The sequence below is a fragment of the Ursus americanus genome, chromosome 5, assembly GCF_024610735.1.
Source record: "Ursus americanus isolate L20-20 chromosome 5, mUrsAme1.1.p, whole genome shotgun sequence".
Lineage (NCBI taxonomy): Eukaryota > Metazoa > Chordata > Mammalia > Carnivora > Ursidae > Ursus > Ursus americanus.
Window position 1 is genome coordinate 15,100,418 of NC_142131.1, and position 21,065 is coordinate 15,121,482.

Below are 21,065 nucleotides of genomic sequence, written 5' to 3' on the forward strand. Positions count from 1 at the left end.
AACATATATATGTATATATGTGATATATGGATATATATGTTCAATCGAATGTGACTGGTAGGAGATTTATTGGCTTTAAAGCCTCTAAATATCCACAATGAAAATAAATCATAATTTTGTGAAGATTCTGCTTTCGAAGCCCTGGTTGACAGCAGTATACACGCATATATGCATGTGCTTATATGTACACCCCAACTCACAAAAAAAAGATTTAAGTTAAAATTTCTAGGAAAATGAAAGACAAAGCAAGGCCAGACTTCAGTTACAGGGCATGTCCTCTGGGGAGCTGAGATTGTCTCTCCCTTGTCAGAAATATTTAGATGGACAGTTGGAGTTACAGAGGGAATCATATTTGTGTTTAATGAGTATAAATGATATGCACACCAATTTGAGTAACCAAGAAAACAGGAAAATAGCATTTCAGCGCAATTTCTACTCACTTCATGCCCCTGTTTTCAGTTATATAACGATCAGCAGGCATATTCAACTTGATGGGAGCATCTAAGAGCCATAACTTTGATAAACAGTGATTGCAGTCAGACCAGCAAAGCCTACGAAAATTATTTACTTAAGGATTTATTTACTTTTAACCTCATAAATGCCTGAAGAGTTATTGACAAAAGGAAATTGTGCACCTATTAAAATATGTTGTGTAATGTGAGTGATACCTGGCTTGACCTTCACATTTGAATCTCAGGCTTCAAATCTGTGGTGAGTGTTTGAGTATTGAAGAATTGCTGAATTATAATAACATGCAAAATGTTTAAAGGCCTGTACACATTAAGGCTAATAAAAAATATCACTACTAATTGAAGTTTAGTAGCCAATCCTTGTTCGTCTGATGACAAAGTCCTTAAAGGTTTTTATGATTTATTTAAATAGGAGACTGAAAAACATTGTATTCATTTTGTTAAGAAAGAATGAACTGTCCTTTAGTTTTATTTCTCTGGGAAAAAAGTATATCTTTTAGGTTTTTAAATTTAAAATCTTGTTACTTTTTAGATTCATAGTAGGATTTTTGATCTTTGAGGATATATGTTCTTGGTGTATATTGGTGTTTTAGAGGCAAAAAGTAGATTTAAATAAGATATTATCAATGGATCTTGCTACTTTCATAAATTCAGAGTCTCAACAGAAATAGTCAGCCATTCAATAATCAGGTTAACTTCAGTAATTTTCCCTTATTAATTTGATGCCTCTGTTTTTTGTGTTTTGCTTCCTTTTGCTCTTACTTTTTAATTTTAGCACTTTTAAAATGGTACTTTCCCTCACTTATCAACCTCTTGTCTCGATGGAGACTGAAGTATAACTAAACATCTACAATCATGATTGAAAACTGGTCTTCTCTGAAATTCACAAATAGTTTATTTGGTTTTTCTTGCCCTCAAAATAAAATCACTTTTTTTTTTTAGAACTCTTTATCATAATGCCAGGTGTCTTATTATTGTCGTTGTTATTATTAGAAACTCACATGAAAGGAAAGCCTTGCCTCATCTGCTGTGGATTTTATATTCATCAAGGCAATAAATGGCATAAAGGTCCACAGGAAAATTAAGTTGTTCCATTTGAAATAAAGGCCTAAATTTACATGAGAATGTGGGTTGTAAAATGAAATATAAATTTTAGTTGATGAATAATGACAGGAGTAATTAAATATGGCATAGAAAGCACAGCCTAGGGACTTCAGTGGATCCAAATGTGGCTAATATTTTTGTTTCTCAAATTTTAACAGAGAAACCTAAGTTCTAAATCTTGATCACTAAAAATCCCCCCCCACACACACACAATCATCAGTCTCCTCTTGCTCTTTGCATGCTAGTCACATAATTAGGTCATTAACCTCTGTATTCATTTGAGGAAGAATGGGAAGTATGGAATTGGTACAGTTTCAATATTAGTCACTTTAGACCACCTACACTTTAAATGAATTAACAAGACTTTTAAATATTTAAGGGTCATATTATTTGTTATAACTGTCTTGAGTCTACAGCCAATACTGTCACATCCATTTAAGTTGCCTTAATACATTTTACATTAAGATAAAACTCACTGTTAGTTGCATAACTTGTGTTATTGGCTCTGGGGAAATTATTTGTGTAAGGAGACTCCAAGACTTCAGTGTCTTTAATATGACACTTTAAATTTTTTCCACATGTTGCTAAACATGCTGCTTAATTACAGAAGAGTTGGAAACCAAAGTAAGGAGAGAATGGGCAATACAAAAAGAAAAACACACATCTTGTGTAAAAGCTAGAATGAGATTTTTCTAGTTAAACGATGTTCAGCATCTAAAAAGACTGCAATCATTCCATCTAAGGTTCATGCCCCAATGTCCAAATGTAAATGTGTTTTTTAAGAGACTAGTGGGTTTTTTTTTTTTTTTTGGTGCTGATATGACAGTATGCTAAGTGTGACAGATGAGAACCATAGCTGTAAATGTAAATGAATTATAACTCTGTAGTTATATGTAAATGTAAAATGAGGTCTTAAACTCCGGACTTTTTCCCAGTCACCTCTGACATTAGCCACGCTACCTGACCAAACCCTATGCAGGGAACTTGGGAAAGTGATATTAATTTAGATGATAAATAGATTTCATGTAAAAACAAAAAACAACAGGTAGATTGTATAGATGATCTCTGATGTATTTCTAGTTCTAAATTTAGATTATTCAACTTGCTGCACGCCCTAAATATTTTAGTTCACTATTATTTCCTGATATGATTTTTGGTATCATGCTTGGAAGGAATATCTGTACCTAACCAAACGAAACTCCCAGAGACTAACAATCAACAAATTATTTATTGAGCACCTACCATGCAATAGGCATCATGTGAGGTGCTGGTCCACCATTTAGCTGCTAACACAAAATCATGGAATAATCAAAGAAGTTACAAAACTTCATTCTCTGCATCACAGTGTCCACAGTTAATACTGCCCCATTACTGTCAGTTTTCTATAACTTTACCATAACTGACACCCAGAGACAGGATGCTAAACGTTCAAGTGTAAAGGATGTGTGTAATGCAAATGTTCTTTTTAAAAGTGAGCAACTATGGTTTTGATTTCCTAAAGTCGAAATGGTTTCACTTTATGAAGCTGGAAGATTAGTGACAAAATATCCAACATGAATCTGTGACTTTGTTTTCAGCCCAGTTGCCACTCTGCTCAGTATTCATTTCTCGTCAAAATTATTTTTGCGGAGCTCAAGTTAACTTGTATTATCTATATTCTATATTCTATCATAAAACTAGGAAGTTTTTAATAAGGCATTAAACCAAATTTGACTAGGTGTGTGTTTATAAATAAGATTTCTACTGTCATTCTTTAAAAATGCTCTGAAGGTCTGTGGTGTTAACTTGTTCTGTTAAAAGGAAGATATTATCTGACTTCCTTCAGAATCTTAAAAGTGTGTTTGAACAGTCCTACTTTCTAAAATAAAGCATTAGACCTTGAGATGTAATAATCAATAATTTAAGAATAAAGAGGTAAGTAGATTCTTTAAAAATGACAGAAAGAATCCTTTCTAAACTTATTACCATTGATACCGGATAGGAATAAGACAAAAAACTTTAATTTGCTCAAGGGAAGAAAACTAACAGTTTATAAACATTGAAAGTATCCTTAGGATATATAACTCTCGGGTTTTGTTCATTTGGATTTTTGTTGGGCTAATTAAGTATTCTTAAAAAACACCTCAAAATGTAGCTAAATATTTGTTTGTTTTTAGGATCTCTCAGAAAATGAAGTGGTTGGATCTTATTTCTCTGTGAAGTCTTTCTTTTGGAGGGTAATGTCTAAATCCTTTATGTTAATATTCTTGATTTAGGTTTTGAATAGTAATTTTGAGAGTTAAATATAGAATAGGAAATTCACTTTTTAAAAGAGGCGCTCAGAAAAATGTGGTCAATTGGCCTCTTTATTAACCTTTATTCCAAGTTATGCGGGGGACTCTTTCATTTCTTCATGTGTAAAAACTGAGAACTGCATATACTGAACATGTTGCTTTGAAGTCAGTTCCTTGTGGGACCAAGTTTATCCCAAATTCTTGCCAGCTAGAGGCCCACAGTCCTTCCAGGGAGATGATGGTGCTATCTAGAGGGTCCATTCAGTTTCTTTTTTTCCTTCTTGTAAAATCTACTCCATCTGTTTGAGAAAAATTTACTTCCATTCCAGTGATCTTATACTATGTACATACTAGATAATCAGTGTTCTTTCTTGGAGAAGGAAAAAAAAACTTATGAATTAGAAAACAGCAACTCTGCTTTTGACTTAAATAAAGAAAAAAGTGAAAATTCTACAGAGATTTTGTTTTAAATGCCATTGCAATTTAATGTTATTTACTCTTTCATGACTTACACATAACGAGCTCTCTCATCCTGTTTGCTCTGCTCTAATTCTGCAGAATGCACAGCACGGTTTATTACAAATGCACTTACTAGTTTGCCAAGAGTTTCCTTCTTTCTTTGAAAATTCACACTTGGTACATGATTACCTAGCAATAGATACTGCAGTGAAAATGCTGCATTCGTAGGGCCTTGCCATTTTCTTTCCTTGGCTCTGAAACTGCTCATGACTGAAAACCACCTTTCCCTTCAGAACTTTAAGATTTGTTGCAGTGTCTTTTAAGCAGACTGGCCGGCACTAGGTTAAGTCATGCATCGAGCCAGTATAAACCACCTCTCTTCATCCTATGCTCCCTCCACACACACTTTTTTTTTTGGGGGGGGGGAGGCAGCCTTTTGTTGGCAGGGCTTATTTTAATTATTATAGCATCTTCATTTCCTTTCAGTCTACTGATGGCTGCCTTCACTGATGTTATTCTGTGTCTTTGCTTAAATAATAATTTCTTTGATATGTTCCTGCATTATCCGTGAAAACATAGAGTGACTGCTTTTGAATTGTCACATTACCTTAAGTGGAATTTGGCTTTTGGCAAAAATTCAGTCTCTGTTTTCTTGAGACCCGTAAATATGGTGAATTCCTACAGTATACTTCTTAGCCAAGAGAGCTGAGTTCAGGAGTGTTCTGTGTTGAATTTGTTCTATATGCAGCCAGTGTGAAAACTGATCACATGAATGAAGCTTTACTACCAGGATCAATTGTATAAGTAATAATTTTTAAGGGTTTTCCTTCCAATGATTCTTTCAACATCTTTCCACTTTGCTACTTCCAAATTAGTATTCCATGTACCAGTACTTTCCATTTGGTTGTGTTCATCCATAAATATTCCTTTTTTAATCCTTAAATATTCTTTACTAACCTTTGTCAATCTCTTGAACTGTCTCATTTTAGAATAAGAAATACACAAATTTAAAATATAACATTTTTGTATTTGAGGTACAGTGGTCTAATGTCTTCTGAGCATCTGTTGAGTAACTAACAAAGTGAGTCATAAAGGCAGAACCTCTAGGGGTCATTTATTTTATCACTGAGGAAACTAAGGCCCAGAGAAGTGATGCTATGATGTACCTGAAAATGAGATGATGGATCAGGACCAATATTTTTCTTTCTATGAACATCACAATTGTTTAAAGCAACTGAGTTCCTTTTCGGGTCAATGATGAATACAGATGTGATGTAGAAATAGAACCCTTCCCTTAGTTTTTCTTCACTGACCCCCTTCCAGGTTCTTCTTGCATTATGTAACCCTTCTCCCCCACAGCTCCTTAACCCACTGATGGATGTGTTTAAGGGCCGTGGTGTTGCTATGTTTGAGATCCCATCTTACAGAATCAGAAAATCAGTGATCCCGTCTACCTTGGACAAGTATGGTTCTTCATATTCACAATCAAACGTCACTCTCATAACCGACCTCGTTGCTCTTTACCCAGGTAATATACTGTGATTAACTTTTAGAGGAGATGTGGATAAAGAGAGGTTTTCGTAGACATTTTCAGATATGCAGAAAATCTAAACAGTTCAGATACAATCTTACATGAGGTGCATATGTGTGCTTTGTGAGTTTTTATCAGTTTATTTATAAGGAGCAATACATGTGTCCTGGAGACAGCGACTGAATTACACCAAGTGAAACTGAATCCTGGTGAGAACTTGCTTAATAAATGTCAGGGCTACTTGGTAGATCTTAATTTTCTTGAGAGTAAGATAATAGAAAGAAAAGACTGAAGTGATACAGCAATATTCTAATTTTCCAAAGGCATGACATTTATAATTCATCAAAACGTGATATTTTAGGACACAAAACATTACACAGTGGGTATGGTAATTACCCTTTCTCATGAAAGCAATAAATGTTATCTGAACCCACTTGGTTTACCCTAAGTCAGAATTTCATTGAAGATTTTTAACTTCCCATTAAAGGATGGTAACTTAGTGCTGTTGCTTCAAATATTTAGTACATTTAAGTTTTTCCCAGTTAACTCCATTGACTAGACATTTAGATTTTCATGACTAAGAGTTAATTGGACAAACCATGTTATGAGAACACTATAGTGAATTAAAGAGAAAAGTTAAGATTGTTTAAGTGGAGAAGGCTAGGCTATACCAAGATACCTAATATAGAAAAATGGAGAAATGAATCATAATATGAAATGGGCCAAAGCGAGTGCACAGAATACAGAATGGTTAGGAATTATGTCAGAGCACCATCTTAGGGTAGGGTCAAATCAAAGTGTGGTTGAAGGAAGACCCTGCAGACCAAGGAGAAGTATTCGTTCTATCAAACAAGAATGTTATCCTGTGCTGGAGTGCTTACGTTCTGAACAACTCAACCATATGTGACATACATCCAAGAAAAGTGGAGGTATTATTTATGTCTTTAGGTAGGAAAGTAAGAACCTCAGAAAACAATGTATTTGTAACATTTCCATCATTGATGGAAACCAATACATTATTTGAGCAAACCAATAAGATTACAACATATATGATGATTTTCTGCTAGTATATAATTTGAGCAAACATCGTAAAAGCTTAAGAACTTTTATTTGGCCACAGATAAGTTTAGAGATGGTAGCTAAAACATCTGAAGTAAACATAAATACCGTCCTGACACTGTAAGTTGTTTCAAGAAGCAACAGAAATAAGAAAGAAAGTTTAAGGATAAAAACCAGGAGAATTTCTCTAAGGATTATAGTGCTGTGAATCATCTTCTAAGAAAAAAGGGATCGAAGCCTTATTATTACATAAGGCACTTTAAACTAGGCTGGACAAAGCCCTGGGAGGGTTTTCTGTAAAGGCAATCCTGCTTTGAGAGGGTGGATGGACCGTAGAACAAATCTACTTGTTGGACTTCATCACCCAGGTGCAATTCGCTAGAATACTCGGCAGGCAAAGGAAAAGATAGAACATGCCTGTGCCTGGGATTGAGCTAGTAATTGCTCCACGCTCCAGGCTTTGCAGCACAAAACAGCCATTCTAGGCTGTCATTATCTCTTCTTTGTAGTGTCTCGTGGATCATTTGATTAAATAAAAGCATGTGCACCTCTGTGCTGAAAATAGAGGTGAGCTGACTCCACACACAGCTATTGTAAAGCTACAGTGATGTCTTTCACTTCAGTTTCACAGGGTCTGCGTCTCATTTGGAAGGATTAGGTTGTATACAGGTAATAAAATCCAAGATAACAGAAGCCAAGGATTATTTGCACATATCAGGGAGAAGATTAATGTGACTGGGTAGTTTTTAGCCACATGTTAAATCTAGATAGATTTGTTTGGTTTTGATCTGTTTTTTAATCAGGATCTAGAATAATAGGATACCTCCTTCTATTAGTGATCCAGTTCTTTCTTTTCAAGGAATTGAATAAATAAACTTTAATAACCAGAATTGAAATACAGAAGTGTTCTCAATTTACTTATGAGATTCTACAACTTCACCACCTTATTAATAGATGTTAGACAATAATTCATGATGGAGCACAGTTAACTCTATGCTCTACTGAACAATGTATGCTAGAGTTATTACCACCTGCCAACTTTTGCTTCCTCCAAGCCCCTGATTAGACTTTCTCCATAATTGATACCCATGGATATATTTTACCTAAACAGGAGTCAAAGTATTTCAATGAATCTTGTACCAGTGATTTCCTTTTTTGTTTTTGTACTATGAACTTCTTAGGCTTTGTCCGGAGCATGAGATATACTGGGGGAAACGATCAGTTAAGTATCAGCAACCATAGATTCAAATCTCAGCCTTACCAATCACTAACCATTTGGCTTTGAGTAGGGTATTTATCTTCTCTGTGCCTCAGTTTCTTTACCTTAAAAATGCCTGTTATGAAAAACACTGGAGTATGAAAACCCTAGCACTGTTAGTTGCTCGATACATGCTTATTTCTTAGCGTATGATCTAACCTGTCTTTCAGATTGGCCAAATCTAACCCTTCTGCTGATGTTCTCGGCTCATGATGACACCATTGTTTGGAAACTGTCTAGCTGCTCTAGTAGTCATTTAATACAAACTTTGAGCTTATCATGATTATTTCCTTCCTGTATTTCTTGTTCAGCTGGGTCTCTCTGAATCCATATCTTTCTGCTCTCAATCCTAGAGACAAAGGGACTTTTTGGCTGTTTTCTCAGGCACAAGGGCAACAAAGAGAAAATGAGGCAAATTACATGGGGCAAAATTTCTGTTACTTTAGAGATATCTCTTTAGTCATTACAGAAGATTCGCGTGTGGGTTGCAGTTAACGTGATCACAGTTGTCACCTATCCATGTAACGTGTATCTTGTGGGATCTTACTACTTTTTTGACGTTGGAAACAGTGTCCTAAATATTCTGAAGCAGTAGTCTTGGGGAAATGACTCTTTGCATGATTTCTCTTCCTGTGTTTCTTTTTGCTACCATGCTTATGAGCGAAAACCTGAAACACTCCAGCAGTGTCCATTTCCGTGTAATCTCTGTCCTTTTTTTTTTTTTTTTTTTCCTGACCACTGTGGTATTTGGCCACTGTAGAAAATGGTGGCCGGAAATTGTATTATTGCATTGGCTTTTATCTTCATCGTGCTAGAAGACATTTTCTGACAGTGACTTGGGGAGCCAATACCTTTTTTTTTTTTTTTCAAATAATGGGTTTTTGAAAAGTAATGTTAAATACTGATTGGAATGAGGTGTTGATAGGGGCACAAAGCTTTCCCGTACAGCTCTGATCGTTTATCTCCATCCAGACGTGCGGCAGGCCTGCTCTTCCTGTCCTGGGCTTCTGCAGGGCAGAGTTTCAGAGTACTTATTCCCAAAATGCACAAGTAAGTCCGATCGTTCAGTCCGTTTATTCCTTCTGAGCTTGCATGAACTGGGAACTCTATGGCTGATTTACTGTTCTGCAAACCTATTCCCTCTCCTAACCTCTTTTATACATATGAAGAGGAATTGAATCTTGAATTCCTTTTCAAGGAATAATATACATAAACTAATGTTCTCCTTGGGATGCCAACTCACCCATTCTAAAATCGTACTAACGATACAGGTCATGGACTAATTGCCTCAGAATTTCAAATTGGCAGTGATACCTGGTGTCTTGGTCGTCTTGAGAAGTCTGAACTTGAATGAATATTCCTCACCAGAATAATCTCAAACTTGGGCGTGCGTGCGGATCACGTGGGGCGCACGCTGGAAATACAGGCGTAGCTGTGCGAGAACAGCATCCCATCCAGGACGGCCCATTGATCTCAACGAATTGCCCACTAAAATTTGGGAATTACTCCTTTAAAAGTTCAAAGGTTATTTCTTCCTTTTGTAGTGTTGGTTCTTCGCTTTGAAGCTAGGTTGTTTTTGTTTCTTCTTTTTTCTCATTTCTTTCCTCAAACAGAATTCTGTTTCAACAAGAACATAATTGAAAACATTACCTCATATAACTAAATCCCAGCTCTCATACGTTAATTTTACTGAGGGATTTCTTGGATCTAACACTCCTTTCCATTTAGGTGCTCAATAAGCAATTTTTGAATGACTAATTATCAGTACTTCAATTAATATATATTATTTAAGTACATCCTATGAGGAAAAAAAAAACCCCTAAAGGAAGGAAATAATAAAAGAACTTCACACATTTTGCAATAGGCCCGTGATTCTCTCTTTAAATTCTCCAAACATCCAGACTAACCTGCTTTCCTAATCGGTAAATTTAGAAACAGGACTAAAAGACTTTAATTAGCATATATGGTATCTATGCAAGAGAATGGGTAATGTTCACAATTATAGTAATCAGAATATAGAAGAAGACCAGTGCCTATGACCCTTAGAACTTTAAAGCAGGGGTTCACACCCTGGAGCATTCTTCGGAACGACCTTGAGTGAGGGCTGAGTAAACCAGAGCTTCTGATCCTGTTGGTCTGGGGTGCCGCTAAAGAACTTGAATTTCTAGCCAGCTCTCAGTTGACACTGATGCCATTGGTGTGTGGCCTACACTTTGAGAACTTGACTACACAGAGGAAGGAAACTTTAAACAGAGCAGCAAGTGACTCAGCAAGTATCTTGAAGAGCATAAATGCTAGTTGTTTTCAAAGTTTCTTTTTTTTTTTTCGTAATTGTGGAATTCCATTTGTCACCACCCCTTCAACGAGCTCCCCAAAACTGTGGTTTAAAAAATTAATAAAAGTGATAAATGTCTATCTTAAGCAGGTTAAATCTTTTCTGTTTATGGAATATACTGGTTTCTATTCAGGCCTCCTTCCCCCAGACACCCTTAGCCGCCCCTTTACCCCCCCCCCCCCACAGAATTGTGCCCTTAGTACACTTGGAGCTCTGCAGTACAGTCTAGAGAATCATAGGTAAGAACACTGAGGCCCAGGGACACCTGGGTGGTTCAGTCGGTTAAGCATCTGCCTTCAGCTCAGGTCATGATCCCAGAGTCATGGTATTGAGTCCCATATTGGGTTCCTTGCTTAGTGGGGAGTCTGCTGCCGCCTCTGCCTGCTCCTCCCCACTGCTTGTGCTCTCTCTCTCTCTCTGATAAATAAAAATAAATAAATAAATAAATAAATAAATAAATAAATAAATAAATAAATAAATAAAATCTTTAAAAAAGAAAAAAAAAAAGAAAGAAAATTGAGGCGCAGAGAGGGAGCAACATGCCCAAGTCACATAATCAGAAATTCCTAGAAAGATGCAAGTGGGTCCTTATGTTAAGTCATTGTCTCTCTGAGTATTGGTGGTATAAGTTTCTATCTTCTCCCTTTACCTTATAATTTTATTTCAAGTTCCTATTCTTTATAATTAGACAAAATATTTATCTATTTAATGACTATGCGTTAATCAAATTACAAAAGAATTATGGAGCTTCTTTTTTAAAAAAGATTTTTATTTATTTATTTATTTGAGAGAGAAAGAGCACAAGTAGGGGGTGGGTGGAGGGAGAGGGAGAAGCAAGCTTCCCGCTGAGCAGGAATCCTGATATGGGGCTTGATCCCAGGACCCTGGGATCATGACCTGAGCCGAAGGCAGATGCTTAACCGACTGAGCCACCCAGGTGCCCCTTGTGGAGATTCTTTTTAGAAAAGTACCATTTTTAACAAATAAAAATATTGGAGAAGGGAATTTTCCTTTTAAAATGGTATCTTGTTATTATGCCTTTGGGACCTCCTCTCCTTTTCCCAGTTAACCTTTTATGCAGATCATCTTAATTCCCACATTCATTAACCCTGTCTGTGTGAAACGGTATTCCCCCTCTTTCTCTCCCTTGGCTTTCCAACTTATTTTAGGAATGTTCTTCCAGGTTATAGAAAAGCATTTTGTAAAAAATGGCAGTAGGTAAAGCCTCCATGAAGTTCATTTTGTTTCTGTAAAGCATGAAGGATCCCACAGAAAGCTTTCTTTCTCCTTCCCACTCTATAAGTAAAGTTCCTGTTCTCATGTGAGAAATGAAAAGGGGGGAGGGGCAAGCTAGGAAGGGTTTTAGACATGGTACCATTGGAGAAGCTAACTTAGCATTGCTAATTGAAGGTGCCACATAGCCTAGATTGTACCCAGGTATAATGTGACTGAGTGCCATGTATGACTTCTACTTCCAGAGTGCCTAAAAAATGTTATTAAGTATATCCATCAGCAAGCTGAAATCTTGTAAGTATGAATGCATGTGCTCCTACAAGAGAAAAGTAGAAGGTGATTTCACATATTAACCGTGCAGGAAAATCTAGACTGGAATGTCATCTCAAATATAACAACACACCTCCCTGAAACATCATAGGAACATTAGGAACATTGTACTTAAATCATGATTCCTTTTAAACTTAGGAGAGAGTGTCTACCCAAAGACCAATACTGGGAGCAGCTCAGGAATAAAGGTCAGAAATACTAGGTTGTAGTCACACATCCAACATCTATTAGCCCAAACCACACTGAGCCTCAAATTCCTCATTATTAAAATGGAAATAGCGGGGCTTCTCTTCGTACTTCAGAGGGTTTTAGTGGAAATCAAGTGATATAACACACACATATGTACTTTGAAATTGTACAGCTCTATGTAAGTTGGTTGTTATTAACTCCTTGGCCTTTGCTAAGATAATTGTTTCTTCCTATTTACAAAAATTCACTTCTTTCCTTCTTTGCCACTCGTATTCCTTAACCAAAAGTTCAGACCCAAAGTTTAGCATCTGTTTCTCTAGAGTCTATAGTTAGAGGCACTCTCAGCAGCTGCAGAAGTGGTTAGATAGATAGATAAATAACAAAATGAATAAAAATACACTGCTATCTATTGCATTATATATTAATAAGTAGCATGAAATCTTAGAACCCCTTCAAGTTCACTTGGTGCAATAAACTTTTTTAATCTGAGAAATCCTTGGTTCAAACAAAAGCCAATTCAGAAAGTCAATGTGTACAACAGAAGACAGTGGAGGGACTCTAGCTGAAGTGGGCCATGGCGTCCTGTGGAAGTTACAGGTGCCCCATGAAAGTCCGGGGCACCCCAGCACACGCTTGAATGCTGCCCTCGGAGCTCACAGTGGTGTGGGGTGTGTAGGTGCAGTCCTGTGTTGATATTAATAAGGCAGAGACCAGGCAATGTTGTGCAAAATTTGCTGGTCACCAAGGCAGGCAACTAGGCGATGTGATTTAGAAAGATTTCCATTAAAATGTTCAAATATAGAGAGTATTGTCTTTTGAAGAATGTAGTTCTTATTCTCCTAATAAAAGCAACCTGAAATGCATTACTTTTGATAATGATAGATAAAAATGGGTACGGCATTAGTGTGGTAAGGAAAAAAAAAAAAGCAGAGATTCAAAATGAGAGAGGGAGTTACACAAAATAGGCTATAATTTTATAATGTTAATGTAGACGGAATTAGGCTGAAAATCGAGTCAATGTATAATTTAGAAATGGAGCCCTTTGAGGTGGAGAGACATGTTGAATTTCTTCATGAAATGACTGTAAGTGAAGAAAACATGCTTGACAGTATGAAGGAAACAGCCGTTTTTACAGTACTCCTTGGTTCTGAATCCAAATCGAGAAGGTTTCAACATTTTAGCTACTTTGATTTGTTGTATGTGCTGTTTAGTTCAAAGAGATTATACAGCCATTTCTGGTAGGCTTCCTAATTTTCAAAAATTGTGACTTTGTTCACTGGCTTGAATATTGAATTGAGCATAGTAAAAATCATTAAGGAACATGTTCAAGAATTAGAATGAGAAGTAAGTTCAGAAACATACCTGCCAATATAAATCACATATGTAATTTTTAAAGTTTGTGATGCAAGTTTCAGTATAAGCAGGATACCTCAGATGGGTATATTGATTTCGTTTTCTATTCTACAGCACCTTCTCTAGTGAGCTGAAACTCCGTTGTCTCCTAATGTAACAATGAAAAAGTTCTTTAATTGTCTGCACAGAACTCGTAACTAATCTTACAACTAAAACCCATTACTAAAACCAACTTTTAACATGAAAAAAAGATCTTCAAAAACCATAACTAATTAAAAATTAAATATCACAGTATGGATGGGGCCTTTGGTAGTTATAATATTTATTTTTTACTTATTTTGACACTGGCATATTTGACACATAGGCAAATGTTCTCTGATATTCTTGAAGTATCCACATCTAGTGATTCTTAAGAGTTGGAAAACTAAACGTTATTTTGAGCGTTCACCTCTTTTAAATGGCAACCTTAAATTTACCAGATGATAATTTCACATTTATTGATGTTTTTATAATTAACAAATAATCTGTAAAATACGTTTATTTTTTAATTTTAACTGCGTACTTTGTTTTATTTTCAAAAAATTATAACAGGAGAAAGGGTAATGCCAAATGAGGTGTTTTCGTTTAAAACTCAAGAGGCTAACTCTGTTTTCCTTTACCAAAAGTTTCAGACCCAAAGTTTACGTCTCTCAGACGTACACAGAAAATCACAGCTTTGGAGAGGAATAGTCAGCATCACGTTGATTGAGGGACGAGACCTCAAGGCAATGGATTCAAATGGATTGAGTGACCCCTATGTGAAGTTCCGGCTTGGGCATCAGAAGTACAAGAGCAAGGTAACCATATCTCTTTTGTGTTCCTGTCCGTATTTGGAAGGCAGTGGTTGGTTAATGGCCATGCTTTGGGAGATGAAAACGCTAGATACTTTTTTAAATGCTTAACAGAACTTCTTTCAAACATGAGGTCAGCAAACGAGACCAATAACTGTATTGTTGCATTTCTTACTTAATGTGCGCTGTGACCTTGCCCCATCTCCCCATCTGTAAAAATGAGAATTAAAATAATGCCTAGGGACACCTGGGTGGCTCAGATGGTTAAGCATCTGGCTTTGGCTCAGGTCATGATCCCAGGGTCCTGGGATCAAGTTCCACATCAGACTCCTTGCTCAGCAAGGAGCCTCCTTCTCCCTCTGCCTGCTGCTCCCCCTGCTTGTGCGCACTCTCTCTCTCTGACAAATAAATAAATAAAATCTTTAAAAAATATATTAAAAAAATAAAATAATACCTACCTAATAAAGTTATTGAGAAGATTGAATAAATATATGTTATGCATATCAAAAGCTCGGAATACTGCCTCATCCATAATAAATACTCAATAAATAGTAGTAGTAGAAAGAAGACTAGCAGCAGTAATAATAAGTATATTGTGTAATAACAGTTACATTAGTAGTAATAATATATTAGATAATCATATTAGTATTATATTATTGTTAGAAGTAATAATTAGTAAAGGTCATAGTGGTCATAGTTCTATTTGGGACACATGTCTTATCTGTGTTGTATTCAAATACAACCTTTTTGGGGGGCCCTGTCTGGCTCAGTCAGAAGAGCATGCGACTCTCAATCTTGGCGTCATGAGTTTGAGCCCCACGTTGGGTGTAGAGGTTACTTATACAAATAAATAAAAACTTTTAAAAAACTGAAAAACCACAGCAAAAACAAATACAACCTCCTAAGTGGTCAGCTTCTATAGCTCGTATTTATCGCTTGGGACAACTCATCATATCTGTCTTTATTAAAAATCACATTCCACTTTGTTGGGAATATCTTCGCTTTGACATTATCATTTTCAAGAACTTCTTTTTTATTATGTTAGTCACCATACAGTACATCATTAGTTTTTGATGTAGTGTTCCATGATTCATTATTTGCATATAACACCCAGTGCTCATTACAACATGTGCCCTCCTTGACATCCATCACCTGGCTAACCCATCCCCCCACCCCCCCTCCCCTCTGAAACCCTCAGAGGTTTTCTGGAGTCCATAGTCTCTCATGGTTCTTCTCCCCCTCTGATTTCCCCCCCTTCAGTTTTCCCTTCTTTCCCCTAATGTCCTCCATGCTATTCCTTATGTTCCACATATGAGTGAAACTGTATGATAATTGTCTTTCTCTGCTTGACTTATTTCACTAACCATGATCCCCTCCAGTTCCATCCATGTTGATGCAAATAATAGGCATTCATATCTTCTGATGGCTGAGTAATATTCCATTGTATATATGAACCACATCTTCTTTATCCCTTCGTCTGTTGAAGGGCATCTCAGCTCCTTACGCAGCTATTGTGGACATTGCTGCTATGAACATTGGGGTGCATGTGGTCCTTCTTTTCACTACATCTGTATCTTTGGGGTAAATACCCAATAGTGCAATTGCTGGGTCATAGGGTAGCTCTATTTTTAACTTTTTGAGGAACCTCCATACTGTTTTCCAAAGTGGCTGTACCAGCTTGCATTCCCACCAACAATGTAAGAGGGTTCCCCTTTCTCCACATCCAACGTAAGAACTTTTGATGAATAGCCTGCCTAGGTTCCTTCTGGCACAGGAAGTTTTCATCAGTAACTAGGTAGTTAGAAATATCACAGAGCTGATTCATTAGCAGGCAGTGAGAACTGCTCGCAGGCTGACTGAGTGACCACATGGAAAGGAAAGGTACCACTTCTGACCCGAAGGAAATCATATAGGGAAGACAATCCTTAAAAAGAGAACTGAAAAATTAGGCTCTTAATGGCCAAATAAGTAAGACAGACCATTCCCCAAAATACCATAGAAGAGCACCTGAGCCCAATAATGAGAGTTTTGAATTATCATAGGATCCATCTAGTGCCATCTTTTTTTTTCTGCCGTGGACTTAATAACATATTTTAAAGAAACTACTGATTCCAAAAATAGGTACCTATGACCACTTCTATCTTGTCCTTTATCAATTAACATCATTTCCATGTTCTGGTAGGCTTAAAACATTACTTATTTTTATAGTTCTGCTCTTTAGGTATGAAATATGAAACCCAGCTATGGACACGTGTCTCTCTTTGCTCTTTCTTTCATGATATATTGCTGATTAATTTCAGATTATGAACTTTAAAAATTGTGATTCATTTGTATTACCTTTGCACATAACATACTCCATTGCTTTCAAAGTCTTTACATCTGAAGATCTGTCTCTTATCCATTTAAAAGAGAAAAGACCACCGCATGCCCTCCTGCTAAAAAGAAAGAATAGGGAAACAAATATGAATGTTGTTTAACCCAATGGTGAATGAAATCTCAAAGCACATCAACATGGGTCACTTTATTCATTGGTTCTACCAGGTGTCTTATCTGAATACTTGAAGTTACAAAATTTCACTTTGGATAAGGTATCTTTTTTTTGTATTTGCAACATAAAGATTATACACACACACTTGTATTAAGTCACAAACACTTTTTGGCATATTGTTTTGGGGAAAGAGACCTGAGGCTCTAATCAAAGAGTTAGAGTCTAGATATTAGAACGTAGGTCACTTAAACTCTAGGTCTCAGTTTCTCGATATAAAATGGGGATGAAACATCAATGCTATAATTCTAACATAAATGTTTGCCCGACCACCCCAAAGTTACTTGCTGTTTCTTCCTGCCCCCATAGAACTTCCTTGTCTGGGTTTTTTTTTTTTTTTTCCACGTATTCAGCTCAGAATTCCCACGTATGAGGGGAGTAAGGGAAAAAAAAAAAAAACCTGGGAATCCACATCTCTTTTTATTATGAGATGACAGACTGCGAGTTATGTCTTTGTGCATTAACCAGTTATGTAAAATAAATGCTAGTATTTGAGTGAGCTATTTCACTTATAGACTATTTGCCTCTTCTGTATAATTCATACATCTCATCTCTTATTCAAGATGACGAAGAGGTGTCCTTTGGTTTTCAGGACATATCCTCGAGGGTTCCTTCAGATGATATGCATTAAAGATGCTAGACATCTAATGACTCATTTCCATCATTTCTGGAAGCTTTTGTTCAAATCTCACACATGCTTTTCTAGATAGCACCTTAATTTTGATATAATGCCTCGAGTTAAAATTTTTTCAAAGACTGGTATTTATGAGACAACAATTACTTTTTTTTTTTTTTTGTTTTCCAGATTATGCCAAAAACTTTGAATCCTCAGTGGAGGGAACAATTTGATTTTCATCTGTATGAGGAAAGAGGCGGAATCATTGATATCACTGCCTGGGACAAAGACGCTGGGAAAAGGGATGATTTTATTGGCAGGTTTGTATAATTTGGTATTTTTGGTTCACCTTAGAGATGGTGAATGTTGTTAAAAGGATAATTGCTTTATGTCTGGTTGTTGTAATTGATCTTTACCATTTTGAAGGAAGGGATCTGATCATGGTAAAGCAATGCTTGGGTGAAGGGAAAAATAGATTTGAAGACTGACCAGTAGGTGGCAGTTTTGACCAGTTGATGGACAGACCATCTGAATTTGATATATAGAAATTTTCTCCAGGTGTCAGAACATTGTGTGTAAAAGTTATGGGAATTGAGAAAAAGGAATCTCATTTGATGCAAGATACTTAAAGAGCACAGTCATCGTCTGTAAAGTGGTCTGAGATCATATTACTTTTATAAAGCGTATTGTGAGACCATAAAATGCATTGTTTCCTACCATTCCCTACAAGGTAGAAAATCTTTATAATCTCTTAGGAGTTCATAAATCTGTAGAGTTCTCAAGTTTTAGTGATGGCAACATGTAAGTGAGGCAGATCCATGTTAATCTAATAATCCAGTGAAGAAAGGGGTGTTCTGAGGCTTAATGGCATCTCTCCACAAAGACAAGGTTATTTCGAATGACTGCTTGAATTCTATGAATTGTTTTCTTGCTTTAAAACCTATTTTTATTTTTTGATACGTATGTGCCTTTGTGGTGAAACACATCAAAACCCACCAATACTAAAATAAAGCATAGCGTACAGAAGAGTTTGTTAGTTTAGAATATTCTTTCTTCATTGCAGTTCACATGAATTCCAAGTCTCTACACATACAGCTGAAGAAATGAATACATACAAATAATAATCAAGGGCGTTTCGTTTTAGAAAAGCAAGAATCCAACCCAACGTGTTTGCTTCTTTGTTTTTGTTGTTGTTGTTGTTCTGAAATATATTATTTAAACAACAGTCTTCTTTGTAGGATTATAAAGTGAGAGGTTAAAGATTAGCTTCATTTAACCCGTAATGTTTTACTTATAAAACAAAATGGAAAAAACTATTGTAACCTAATACTGTGTTACCTTTCAATCCTTTTAAAAGGACAGGCCTTCGTTGCATATTTTTTCCTTTAAGTAAAACATTATTTTCAGAGTTTTCTTGAAGTTCTACCTTGTTCTCTTTGGGATATATCATCAGTGTAAGTAGCTTAAGTATACATCTGTTAATACACTGACTATATATCATTATGGTTGCTTATATGTCTATGTTTCTGTCTCCCTCAACATGCTCTGAGCTCATTCAAGTTCGTGCTTTCTAGTTCTTCTTAAATAACTAATTCATTTTCATCCTTTAGAGCAACATTAGCCATACTTGGTTACCGTAAGATAATCAGAACGACTGTCATGTGTAACTTGCTACCTCAGTCTCATTACTGTATATTCATACTTTCTTATGTTAGTAAGATAAGGAAATAATTGCTACCATGTACTGCCTTCCTGTGCTTCTGAGTCCATAGCACATGAAATAACTCTTATCCCTTTTTCTGTTTCCCCCCATAATAACAGATATCTTTTTATGTATTTTTTCTTTGAAAATTATTTCCAAATTTAGAAATTATGACAATTTCGCAGCCCATCTGGTACTGACCTTTCCCTTTTCCCCACTTGATAATATTATGGGTTCTTCAAGGCCATGGCTAATTATATTACAGAAATGGTTGGCAGAGAGGTGAACCTGTTTATCTCATCTCACCTTGTTTCTATGGGTTTGTCCATAATTTGGCAAATTTTGAGAGAGCAGTGACAATTGGCTGATCTGAAGAGAACAGGGATTGTTCTAGATAACTGGGAGCTAAGGAGGTCTTCCGAAATTTGGGAGAGAAGAAAATCATCTTTGGAGCTTTGTGGTTGGCGAGCATGTGGAGGGGCTAGGCGAGGGGCGTGCCTGAGGGGCCATGGAAGCTCTGGGCCCTATCCCCATACCTTGCCTAGGTATCTCTTCCATCTGGCTGTTCCTGAATTATCTCCATTTATAATGAACCAGTAATCTAGTTGGATGTGTATTCTCCCTTTTTATTTTTCTAGCTCTGGGAAGTGTTACCGTGTATGTATAGTTTCTCACTTGGGCTTTGCCTGGATTGTTAAATGAGTTGTTAATATTCATGATTATTACACAGGAGAACCCAGCAAGAAGAATCAAGGAGCCCTGGGCTCCATCACCTGCATTGCCTTGATGGGCACAACTTTATGCTCTGCTTTCCAGTATCTTGGTTATATTAAAACTGGGGTGGTGAGTTCAAATGCTACCACTAAAGAGTTATTGGGTGTTTTTTTTTTTTAATTCTTATTTATTTTGAATGACTTACTTTTATTTCAAGTTACGTTTTTTTTTCTAAATATAATAAAAACCTACCTGGCATCAGCCTCACTTAAAAAAAAAAAAAATCCATGTTTGGTCATATGCTATACATAATAGCGTATAAAAGCAATTTGAGCCAAAAAATTTTAGGGTACCCCAGACTACAGGTGTCCACAAGATGACTCCTAGGACAGCTTCTGAGTATCAGTTAAAACCCCTTTACACAATAAAGGGAGTTATTGTCAAATTTTGAGGTAATCACAAATGTTCAGTAAAACTTTTTTTTGTACACTCACTCTGCTAATTTAACCAATTATGCCCATTGCAGAAAAAGGAAATGACTATGGTAAATCACCGTTTAAAATCTATTCAGTGTCCAGATAGCACCAGAAACTCTTAAGTTCCTAGGTTTATGTTTATTAAGTGGTACTTTATTTTTCTATTTAAATTCAATTAATTAACATGTAGTGTATTATTAATTTCAGAGGTAGATTCATCAGTCTTATATAATACCCAGTGCTCATTACATCACGTGCCTTCATTAATGTCTATCACCCAATTACCCCATTCCCCCACTCCCCTCCCCTCCAGTTTGTTTCCTATGATTACGGTTTGTCTCCCTCTCTCATTTTATCTTGTTTTATTTTTCGCTCCCTTCCTCTATGATCCTCTGTTGTTTTTTAAATTCCACATACGCGTGAGATCATATAATTGTCTCTCTCTGATTGATTATTTCAGTTAGCATAATATGTTAAATTATACTTTAAACACATTCTGCCACTGAAAAGAAAGATATTATTATATCTAAGTGGTAGGCAGGGTAAAGTCACTGTGTTTATATGAAGATTGTGTAGTAATGGTGGAAA

At 36.2% G+C, this 21,065-nt stretch overlaps 1 protein-coding gene across 11 annotated transcripts in view; it reads left to right on the plus strand.

The window, feature by feature from the left end:
• The window catches only part of MCTP1 (multiple C2 and transmembrane domain containing 1), a 501,045-nt gene that overhangs the window by 291,747 nt on the left and 188,233 nt on the right, over positions 1–21,065 (plus strand). For 6 of the 11 annotated variants that reach the window (XM_087861972.1, XM_045796262.2, XM_087861974.1 and 3 more), the window contains 2 exons: positions 14,260–14,430; positions 17,775–17,905. In XM_087861972.1, the coding sequence (XP_087718098.1) occupies positions 14,260–14,430; positions 17,775–17,905 (302 nt within the window). Of the gene's footprint in view, positions 1–3,730; positions 3,791–9,126; positions 9,205–14,259; positions 14,431–17,774; positions 17,906–21,065 lie in introns of all 11 variants that reach the window. The other 5 variants (XM_045796258.2, XM_045796260.2, XM_045796261.2 and 2 more) reach the window with 1 other exon arrangement.